Raw genomic sequence first — 12,177 nt, forward strand, 5'->3', positions numbered from 1 at the left:
CCATCAGTTGCCTCCTGGGGATTGACCCTGAACCTAGGTATGTGCCCTGACCAGGAACTGAATCCACGACCCTTCAGTGCATGAGAAGACTCTCCAACTGAACCTCATTGGTTGATGGGGCCAAAGAAATGTTTTAAATTCTTCTGGGTAAATTCCTTATATTGGAATGGTGGGTTATGTGACTAATAAATGTTTGACATTTTATAATGACATACTATTTTCCAAAGTGTTTGTACCATTTTGCATTTCCCCTATTAGTGAATGAAATTTCTGTGCCAAAAGTTGCTATGGTCAGTGTTTTTAAGTGTAACCATTCTATTAGTATGTAGTGGTATCATTTCACCAAAGAAATCCAGGGGGTAAATAAGCATGTGAAAAATATTCAACATTATTAGGTTATTGGATCTAGCTGTCATATGTCTCTCCCTTTGAGAATGAAAAGTAGTGTCACATTCCTAGTCATTTTGCTTGATAGTGAAGCAGGAAAAATTAGAAATAGCATCATCAACTATTTGACAATAGCAAAATATAAACATGTGTATATCAATCAAGCAACACTCAACTTTTGATAAAATATGAACTTCATCTTTAACGTGTTTTCCACTCACACGTAGGTTCATTTATGTAAGGTTAAATACTTTCATAAGATATTTTAATACATATTCTTGACTTTACATGACTTTTATATCTTCCATTCTATCATGTTACAGATGTTATGATCACACTCACCTGATGAATATGAGTGAAGAGAGACAGCAGGTCTAGAATAGTCAGGCAAACCTCTGTAGCTATATTAGCCTCTGTGTCCACATGATGCACGATGTCTATTTCATTTGAGTTGCCTGAAACCACAAAGTGGAAATGCATAAAAACATCTAAGACAACTGTTTTACCCTGTAAAGGACTTTCTTCTATTATTACATATTCAGTGTTTACTGGTTTTGATCAATAATTTATCAAAGTAAAATGCTTTGGTTTATTCAACTTCCTATTGGCTGAATCGAAAACACTAGACTGAGTCTTTAGTGAATTCTACAAACTAAATGTTTGTGTCTCCCCAAATTCATATGTTGGTGTGAATTTCAATGTGATGACGTTAGGAGGTGAGGTCTTTGAGTGGTAATTAGGTCATGCCCCTGAAGCCCCATGAATGGGATTAGTGCCCTTATGAGAAGAGACACCAGAAAGATCATCCTTCTCTATCTCCATCATGAGAGGATACAGCAAGAAGGCAGCCATCTGCAAATAAGAAGCAGGTTATCACCAGACCTAAAATCTGCTGGTACCTTGGTCTTAGATCTCCCAGCCTTCAGAACTATGAGAAATAAATGTTGTTTAAGTCACCCAGGCTATAGTATCTTGTAGCAGCTTAAACAAAGACCGTGTGCCCTTTTCTTGTAGCAGCTGGAGAATTTCCAAAGACCAGAGTGGTCTATTTCCATTACTTCCTACAACTTTCCATTAATTCCATCATTGACAAATTCATATTTCTTTGATAATCAGTCTGGTTCAAGTTTTAGGCTCCCAGGTTAATAGACCAAATGTACAGTCTTAGTGGGCGGTCTGCATGAATGGTCTCCTGAGAACGGCATTAAGTGCATTTATAGGATAAGGTATATACTTTCAAACAGCTAACTTTGGTCACATGTCTACAATTGCTAACATTTACATGATACAAAACACTGTTCCTTGTTTTTTTCCATATTCACAAGCTGAAATGTGGGTATCACTGGATTCAAGATGTCATGCTTACTGACATGAACCACATTTTCTTCTTCCTACAGAGCAGACAATAAACAATACAATTGAGAGGGACCTGCATACCATTTATAATACCATTTTTTTTCCAGAGGAGCTACACTAAGCATATGATACTGAGCGTTTTGCTTTCCCACTTTGTTTCTCATAAGAACACTACAAATTTTTAAGCAATCCATGGTGAGTGCCTCCTCTAAGAATACTTGGGGCCATAGCACGCCTGAAACACAGTGGTCTCAGTGGCACAACAGTATTCTTTCTATTTTTGAATCATTATCATGCATTTCATGTCCTACCTACATCTAGAGAAAAGCGGATAACCATCTGTTCCTATTATTTCTGATTTACTTACTGCTCATGGTATTGTCTAACATCTGTAAGAGTTTGGGGTTAGAAAGTGGATTTTTGCCTCGAATTATAGGTAAAGTTTGTGATCTGGACTGCTTATGTCCTTCATGACCAGAATTGGTGTTCATCCTGAAAATTAAATAAGAAAAATGGTTAAAGCAATGGACATGTGATATCCAAATATTCATTCAGATATTCTATATTGAGCCAGATATATAACATTTTTTAAAATTGAGACCTATTATGAAAACTATTGATTAGAAGTGAATGATAAAAGGGACATGAAATACTTTTAAAGAAATTTTATTTAAGCCAAGAAAAGGTTCAGAAAGATCAGAGAAGAATAATAGATACTGAATTTAAATTTGCACAAGCATACTCATTAGTATTTAATGATTGCTGGGATTCTATAGATGTGAAGTTGACTATTGGTCAATCAGGAAGATAGTATAACTCAGTTGTGTGAAATTATATTTAGAAGGCAGTATTTAAAAAGTAAAATCTGGTCTAGAACAACCCTTGCTTTCCTAGTTGTTCATATTTGAAAATTTTTCATGTTTTGTCATTCCATTTGTGTCATGTGCACAGGGGCCTGATACATGATCCTTGTGGGGCAAAGAGAGCCAAGGGGACTTCTGGGCAGCTCCTTCCTCAAGGCAATGACCATGACATACAAGGGCTCTCATTCAATGCCTCCTTGGCACTTCCAACTGGGGGAATGAGCCAGTGTTACTGTGGTAGTAGGAATACTTCCCATTCTCTACTGTTGTTTAGACTCATTTGGCCAAGATAATAGAACATGTCTTTCAGAATAGCAGAAAATTGGAGGTACTCTGAAGAGTCAAATCTAAAAAAGAGGCCATGGTTTTCTCTTTGTCATACTTCTCGAAACCTCCGGGTGAATCAGGGCCCAGGAGATCTGACTTTGGCTCTTAGCAGCTAGGGGAGTCTGGATCATTCCTGAAGCTACAAGGCATACTGGGATCTGGGATTTATGGTTTGGGCCTTTGGGACTGGATTATTTCCAAATTTTGAGCCTGCTTCAGTCTTGAACTCCTGGGGTACAAGCCCTGGTTTCTAGGAGGGGAGGGGCAGAAACAGTCAGGACCTGTCCAGATGGTTTGGGGCAGGAGCCTGAAGTCTAACCTGCCAGACATCTACAAAACTACAGTGACCGCAGGTGGGTTATCATTGTCATTAAACATGAAAAATAATTGCTGATAGTCCTCTATTCTATTACCCTTCTCAAAACACAACCTTATGTTTTTTCATTTACTTTCTCAAAAGAGAGCAACTTCAAGGGGTCCTCAGAGACAGAGTGGCAAAATTTATTCTATGATTTAATGACTGTATACCACTTTCATATTTCTTTCTAAAACTTTCTAAAATATAGACACTTTAAAATATTACATATTATTAAGATCCCTTTGGGAAGAATAAATCAAACTGGAGAAAATTTTAGCAAAGACTTCATATTTAGTAGACCCAGAGGAGCTGTAAAGTAGGATTTCAGGGCAAGTGTTTCTCATAGAATAGGTTAATGAAGGATGACTCCAGGTCCTACATGATAGTCAAATCAGACTGATGATGAGGAAATCTAAGGTGAGCTTACGAGGCCATCCACGCTTCCTCAATGCCTTTGACCCTTTAACAAACAATTTCAGCTCTAAGAACACTTCTAAAACACTACAATTACTAAAAATAATGGGGAGATATGACCCTACATTTTACTCTGTCACTAGAGATTAGCAACCATTAAAAGAGACATTTGTTGGAATTATGCCTTTTCAGTTTCCAATAAATTAAGATAGTCATTAATATTCTATGCAGGGCATTGTGCTCTAGATGCAGGTAAATAAGTCATAATCTTTGCATTTTCATTCTTTACAAGCCAGTAGGGCAGATAGGGAAGTACCTAAATGTGACTTCCTTTGAAAAATGTGTTTTGTGCTACTCTACCTCTAAAGCTTTAAGCTACGAAGACAGGGCTACTGTCAATCTTCAAATGTGAGGTCAATCTTATAATCCTTATTGCATTTTAAATTTCTTCACAGAAACATCGAATTACTTTAAATCTGTATTTGTTTTGAAAAAAAATATATATATTCACACATATGTGCATAGACATATACATGTGTGTGCACATACACATATAGCCACCCCCCACAAATACATGCATAAATACACATACATATACGCACACTATGTTTTTAAATATGAAGCAAATATGACAATTACCATTGTGACAGGAGGCCTGATGTTTGGCAGGAAGGATTCGATCCTTTGAGAGTTCCATTGTTCTGGGTGGACTGCACAAATTTAAATGCAGCAGCAATTTTCCTGCAGGAAATGGTGATGTTTTAATCATAGCTCAGCATTTGCAAATTCACATGCTATGAAAAATGAAATCACACATTCTTCTGGAAACAGGGAAGTGGGGGTTTAGCGAAGGTGCTGGGAACTTGGATGTCACTCATGAAGAAAGAATGGCAGCACAAAGCTACTGCAGATTAATTTTTCTTTTTATTTTACTTAAAATATTTTCTTAAATTGGTACATTCCAAGTTTTATCCCTACAAAGGTAGATAAATTTGTTCAAAGATACATGAAATGTGACTTCCTTTGAGAAATGTGTTTTTTTGCTTTTCTACCTCTAAAGCTTTATGCTGTGGAGATAGGGCTACTGTCAAACTTTGAATGTGAGGTCAACCTTATAATCCTTATTGCATTTTAAGATTTCTAACATATATTTGTAAATCTAACCTGATGCATTAATATATGTCATAACTCTGAAAGAACAGACTGACCTGTTGGAGCTTAAAATGATTACCTTATTATAATGCGTTTTCCTAGGTATCTGAAATTTTGAAGACAGACGCTAGAAAGGAAAAAAGTCACATTCTAGTTATTTAACCTTTTATTTATGCAAACTGTTCATCCTAATACATTAAAAATGTTAAATTTTATTTAAATACTAGAGGCCTGGTGCACAGATTTGTGCACTGGTGGATTCCTTTGGCCTGACCTGCACCCTCTTGCAATCTGGGACCCTCGGGGAATGACAGAGAGCTAGTTTTGGCCTGATCCCCGCAGGCCAGGCCGAGGGACCCCACTGGAGCACGAATCCATGCACTGGGCCTCAAGTATGCATACAAAATCTTTGGTTAATCTCTTCCCACCTTCCTCCCTCCGCCTTCCCTCTGAGATTCATCAGTCTGTTCCATGTTTCCATGTCTATGGTTTCTGCTCCTGCGTTGAGCGTCTGCCCCCTGGTGGTCAGTGCACGTCATAGCTACTGGCCAGTAGGCTGGTTACTTATGCTTTTATATATACAGATTTTATGCATTATCATTGATAGATAAATCACCATAGAAGCATTTAAAATGCAGCATGGTATAATGAACTATTTAGAAGGTTCCAGAAAATGAGTGTTAACTAATCAACACTATAACTTACTCTAAGATGCTGAAGAAGTCCGACACCTCTGGACTGGGTGCTCGTTGCCAGTAGGCAATCAGAGTCTCTGAAAGGGAACAACACATAGTATGAGACTCTTTGAAATTCAAAGTGTTATTTTTTTTTAAGTTTTAATTTTAAAGAGTTCTCTTTACCCTCTGAAATATTCTTCATAATGTGAAGAAAACACATAAGAAGACTCCTGGTTTCAGCTTGATCTAACTTGTCAAATCGAAGTGTTGAGCCTATCAAAGACAAGGGTCTTGGGATCTAGGAATCAAAGAACCAATAAGGATTGAGTAAGAGTAAGAGATTTCTGAGTCCGAATGTGCTGAGCAAGTCTGGAAGGGAAGTCCCACCTTTTCACAGTTGTCAGTCTTCTCACTGCTCTTCTCAGTGGTACTTGGATTGGAGTCAAGACTTGCTAAGGATGCCCTGGAGTCAGCATGGTTTACTGTAGAAATAGCTATTGATGAAAATGCTGTAAACAAGGCACAGCACACAGATGACAATGAGATGTATGGGCACGGACACACAAATAGCTCAAATGATGAACCAAAAAGATGTTGATCATTGAGCATGGTATAATGAACTATTCGGAAAAGTTGACATAATAGAGTCTGGGATTGGCATTGGAGAGATGCCACATTTTAAGTGTCATTACAATGGCCATGCCAACATTAAGGATTTAGAAAAATTTAGACTATTATAAATGGAAATAAAGTAAAGATTATTCTTTTGATTTCTTAAACAGCTTTTAAGATAAAGCTTCTGTTTTAAAAATGTTTTAGTAAAAGTTCACAAGAATACTTTGGGGAAAGAAATTTTTCAATTTTTGACAGTATCAAAGAAATCAAGATGACATTTCCAAAACAGTTCCAAAAATACGCTTTGAAGTTGAAGGGCTGTTATATCTTAAAAGGCTATGTGCAATGAAAACTTAAATATTGTTTCCAGAATGAAGCCATTTGATAACGTCTGAGCCAAGTAAAAATGAAAGCTAAATAGAAGAGGAAATTGCTGGATGGCATTCCAAGAAAAATATAAAAAGACATTTTAGCTATATAAATGTAGTACACTGTGCCATATAGATTATGGGTAATGGATTATGGAGTGGGTGAAAAGCACAATGATGTACAAGGTAAATATGGATGAGGGTTAAACACAAGTGTCCTCGGAAGGTGTCAAGTACCTGCTATGGAATTTAAAACATCTTTAGAAAACGATGTGTCCACAGAGTTCGCATGTTTCATTGCTGACTGGCTGTGAAATCCTCCATTGGTGCTGAGGTCATCTCTAGAGCCCTGTATTCAGAGCACAGAAGAAATTAATGGGAATCATCATATTTCAACATTGTAAAGCCACATATACCTCTTCACTATTCTTTCAATTAGATGGTATTTAATTTGATCTTTTATATCCCAGCAAAGGTCTTCTGCCAACGCAGGCAGTGAAGATGAATATAGTCAAAACCATACTCTGGGTCACATTTGATTTCATATGTGATTTAAAATTTTTTACAATGTAGTATAAACTATCTTTTAGGTATAGATTAAATGGATGGAATAATTATATTTGTGGATTATATCATGTGTTCTATATCATTATTATCAGGGGTTATCTTATGTATTTTACTATTACTAAAAACCAGATTTTAAATAATTAGTATGTTCCAGTTTCTATGATAAGTGTTTTCTATTACACAATTTAATCCTCATAAGAATCCTGTGATGGAGGTATTTTATCCCATTTTATAAATAAGAAATTAGAGGCTTAACGAGGTTGGATAATTTACCTAATATCACATAGGTAGTAACTGATACTACTAGGATTTGAACAAGGTCCCCCGCAAATTCCTAAGGCACAGCACCTAACTTCTAGATGGTAGTATCTTGTATAGTAAACTGGGTCAGCAGTATGTTCATTCATCTGGGATTTGAACACAGGTAATTGATCCAAACAGGTTGTTTTACAGTCACTGTGATGACTCAGTGGAGAAAGGATGACAAACAGGCCACTCCTAGGCTGTGACTAGAATGAAGGCACTTGGCTATAGACAACCAAGTGGTCATAAAACTGATACCAGAAGGTGGTGGGAAAGGTGTACACTAAGGATGGGGCCATGGATGTAACAGAGGAACCTGGTAAAAACTGGAGAGAACTGGAAAACGGTGCAGAGAACAGAAGAAAAAGAAAAAAAAAGTGCTGGAGAGATGGGCTAGAATCAGGGGTCTTCAAACTGCGGCCCGCCGAAAACATTTATCCTGCCCACCGGGTGTTTGTGCCGCCGCTGCCTGTCCTGCTTAGCAGCCGACTGGTCCCGGGCCTGCAGTGCGCATGTGTGGAATGTCTGAGGGACAGTGAACTGGCCCCCTGTTTAAAAAGTTTGAGGACCTCTGGGCTAGATGGAAGGATTCATTGACCAGTCTGGAACCAGTGACACTGACATGAATGTCTCAAAAACACCAAGCAGGAACTGCTGATTAATTCTTAGTCACTCACAGGTAGGTGGACATGGTATTCAGGGCAAAAATATAAAAAAGGCTAACTATTCAAATAGACTTTGGAAATAGTATGCAAACTTACCTGGTTCGATGTATTGACAGTAAAAGGATACAGGTCCTTCAGGTAAATCCTTGGCATATTGTCCAGGAGCATGCCATAGAGGGGCATGTATAAACTTGCTATCTGGGCCTGCTTTCTCTAGGTGAGAAGGGAGCCAAAAGAAATGATTCATGTAAAAATCAATGGACCCCTCGGTTTGATTGTGCAATTAATGCAGCATGCCATTAAATTGTGTTTAGGGAAGGAAGAAAGGAAGACCACTTACTGGTTCTCTGTATCGATCATCAAATGAATGCTTAGCCATTAGATTTTTTAGGACAGCTAAAGCTAAGTGCCTGACATCTTGGTCTTCCTGCAGAGCAAAGCCAACTTCTCGGAGCAGAATCCCGATTAAGAAGTGCTTGCGGCAAAATTCATTAGTGACCGAATATTCAGGCATATCTTCGTGAGGCAAAAAAAGAGATCATATTATTGAAAATCAAACGGTCACTTTATAGTCAAGACAGGTTTATCACAGAACTATCAACTCCTCCCTGGATTCAGGGATATAGTCTTGCCACAGAGATGAGAATTATGAGACAGGAACATTCAGAAAGATAGGGTGATATTGTGTGTATACTAATACAAATAATGCGTGATGTCAAATATCAAGCTCCATGAAAGTGGCAACCCTACAGTATTATAGCTGAGACGAGAAAAACCTGAATAGTCTGTCTGAAGGAATCAGAAATGGTCAACTGAGAGTAATATGTTGAAATGGGCCATTGAGGATGCTTAAGATTTGGAAGTGCAGGTGTGTGAGTAAATGGAGGCAATGAGGAAAGAGGAGGACACTGGGAGGAGAAGTGATAGGATTTCGATGGCACAGAACTGTGAAAGTAGGTATGTGGGGAACACAGATATGGGGGACAGTAAATACAGTACCCAAAAGAGGAGTGATGAGAATTAAGATGTGAGCCACATTGGGACTAGTTGATGGGAAACTTAAGTACAAATTCGCTAGCTGGCATTTAGGTTCCTCTGCTATTTGCACTTCTGTAGCAATTCCATTTGTAGTAGATGATAAGTCACTCAGGGCTTTGAGATCAGTGGCCCAATCCGACCTGAGCTTTATTGATTTACTAATATGGTGGCAGGTTGTAAGTTAATTAGATAGCAGGGAGGGATATAATACAAGAGTCTGTAGCAGTAGTAGAGAGAGGGGAGAATTAGAGGGTCTGGGGTAGTAGGATCAAAGTAGCAGAAGTAATATCAGCAGAACAAGTTTTCTGAAGGATGTGAAAGAGCAAGGAGAGAGGAAAACCAAGGTAGGCTGCAAAATGTTAAGCCTGAATTACCAAAAAAGCAGTGTTACAATTTCCAGTAATAATGCACTTATTCAAAATTGTCCAATAGGGTTCTAAATGTAACTATTAATAATAGGACTAGCACCCACTTACAGAGCTCACACTGTGAGTAAACACTAGGCTGCACACTTTATAAGAAGTATCTTAGTTAGTTTTCAGGACAACCAGCAAGGTAGTTATGATTAGTATAGTACACCATTGGAATATGCATTATATTCAATTTTTAGGCTTCTAATAATTTCAATCTTGAAAAAATAGCTCAAACCAGACTGTGGTTTATTGAAAGAAATATATCATATAAAGCTAGTTACATTGAACAAGTATGCTATTATATATAGCTGGAATTTATTTATGATATACTCCAAGGAAATTGCAGGAACTTTGGAAAATTAAAAAAAATCAAACTTTAGAGAATAAAATATGAAAGAATTCAAGACGGGGAATCATTTAATTATTTGTGACTGGAGAAAAGTTCAGACAATATTTTGTTTATTTTGACTATATGGTATTAAAACGTGGCTATTTATTAGCATCTGGAAACTGAAAATTTATAGTATCTATATTCATCAATGTTATTGGACTATTGATGCTTAGGTAATATATAAAATTATACTATTTACCTGATGCATGCAACTCTTGAGTTGATTCTGAAGGTGTCAAAGGATCTGGATTTAATACAAATAAACAAAAAGTTCAGCTATATCCATACTCAGATATATATTATGTTCATTAATGATGTGTAATATATACTGAAAAATTAAAATATATTGTCCTAAAATAGGAATTATTTCAATAAAGCTTTGTTTTTCAAGATAAATGCTTTAGGTTATTTATTTCATTAAAGAGAATGCCATAACAGAATTATTTTAATTCTTAGCCTTCTATTTGAGCATCAGACACAGTCCTTTTTGTAAAAATAATGTACTTTACTCTTTTTTCCTCCAAAACATTAGTGCAAACTATAACAGATTTAAGGAGGGGTTTATCATCTCAGTTAGTGTTTTCCATGAATATAAAAATTGCACCCTGTGAATAATTTAGTCACTGCTTAGAAGTATTTTAAGGGTAAAAGGGGTCAAATATACAGGGTGGGGGCAGAAGTAGGTTTATAGTTGTTCATATGGAGAATAATACAATAATTAATAAATAACAATACAATATTAAATTGCATTTTACATACACACAACTCTAAATCTACTTTTGCCCCCACCTGTATGATGATGGAAGGAGTCTTGACTTTGGGTGCTGAACCCACAATGCAATATACAGATGATATATTAGGGAATTGTACACTTAAAACCTATACAATTTTATTAATCAATGTCACCCCAATAAATTAAAAAATTAAAAAAAATTAAAGTTCCTAAATAATTTTAGTATTTTCTTCACATTTTGAAGTTTGATGAGCTTCTGATATCTAGGTGGGTGATAATAATCCTCTACCATGGTCACCCTAGTATATGATCATGGTAGAGAATGAACAATATGTAATAAATGTAATAAATGAAAGTATTTTCTGTAGAGCATTTATGCTATAGTAGCATAGTAAACAAGTTGTGGAGCCCAGTTCTTTCCTGCACACCCATCTCTGTGTCTTTCTGACCCAGAGATATAAGGAGTTCATAGTGCTGCCCACCTACCTGCCTGCCTTCCTTCCTTCCAAGGTACCAGTTTCTTTGTCTCAAACTCATTTTTAGAACTTGAATTCAACATAATTACACACCTTAACTGATAATTGGAAATGAATTTATACTCACAAAGTATAACTTTTCCTCCATGTAATTTTATCTCTCAAAATCAAAGGAAAGCTGTCTTTTGTAGCCAGTATGGTGAAAGACAGTATGGCTCTAGGTTAAAAATCTTTGATCTACAATCACCAATTTTATAATCTTATTGTTGGCCTTCTTTTTAATGAAAAAGGAAACACAGACAAACATTGAGAATCATAGGGTTGTATCCATTGTCACAGGCCAACAATTTCTTTTACATTTTAATCTCATTGTCTGGGTATATCCAACTTCAAACAAAACCAAGATTGAGGAAACAGGGAAACAATGAACAAACAAACAAAAGTGTTCACTTTGTAGGAGCCGATAAAAACTCTGGAAATTATTACCTGGGATGTTTGCTGATCTTATGGGGAGACACAAAGGGATAAAGTGCTCATGCTGACACACTTCTTGAAGGAAATCAAATTTATACTGGCATAAAGTCTGAAAGAGAGACAAGCCGAATGACTATTATTTACACACCAAGAAATTTAATAAAACAAAGAATCTGCACTTGACTTTTGTACCTAAAAAGAAGATGCAGTTACTTTTGTGTGACCACCAGCTATTGTTAATTTAAGGAATTTTGACCCTCTGTAGTGGTAAATGCAGGCAGCCTTCCTATTTGGGGAGTTTGATCAAGGCTTCCTCAGGAAGTAATCTCATTTGTAACCTACCTTACTGAGACATGTTTTTGCTTCTTTTAGTTTATAACATACTTATTTTGAGAAAAATAGTGCCTCATCAAATGCACAGAGCTCTACCGCTACCCTCAGATCATAGAACAGATTGCTACAACCAATTCTTATGATTCAAGGAGGTAAGGAAGACAATCTACACTAATAAAAGAGAAAAATGGTAATTGGTGTACGACACTACCCTTTTCATTGGCTAATCAGGGCTATATGCAAATTAACTGCCAACTCAGATGACAG

General features: G+C 36.7%; 1 protein-coding gene across 1 annotated transcript in view; it reads right to left on the reverse strand.

Moving 5' to 3' along the window:
• The window catches only part of DOCK10 (dedicator of cytokinesis 10), a 133,040-nt gene that overhangs the window by 29,288 nt on the left and 91,575 nt on the right, over positions 1-12,177 (reverse strand). Inside the window, exons 30-41 of the mRNA XM_015563669.1 lie at positions 11,590-11,686; positions 10,094-10,138; positions 8,393-8,568; positions 8,149-8,265; positions 6,755-6,866; positions 5,922-6,043; positions 5,718-5,832; positions 5,563-5,629; positions 4,937-4,984; positions 4,345-4,446; positions 2,111-2,235; positions 730-842 (exon numbers count right to left, since the gene is read on the reverse strand). Of these exons, the coding sequence (XP_015419155.1) occupies positions 730-842; positions 2,111-2,235; positions 4,345-4,446; positions 4,937-4,984; positions 5,563-5,629; positions 5,718-5,832; positions 5,922-6,043; positions 6,755-6,866; positions 8,149-8,265; positions 8,393-8,568; positions 10,094-10,138; positions 11,590-11,686 (1,239 nt within the window). The remainder of the gene's footprint in view (positions 1-729; positions 843-2,110; positions 2,236-4,344; positions 4,447-4,936; positions 4,985-5,562; positions 5,630-5,717; positions 5,833-5,921; positions 6,044-6,754; positions 6,867-8,148; positions 8,266-8,392; positions 8,569-10,093; positions 10,139-11,589; positions 11,687-12,177) is intronic.

Source organism: Myotis davidii, unplaced genomic scaffold (assembly GCF_000327345.1).
Source record: "Myotis davidii unplaced genomic scaffold, ASM32734v1 scaffold575, whole genome shotgun sequence".
Classification (NCBI taxonomy): Eukaryota; Metazoa; Chordata; class Mammalia; order Chiroptera; family Vespertilionidae; genus Myotis; species Myotis davidii.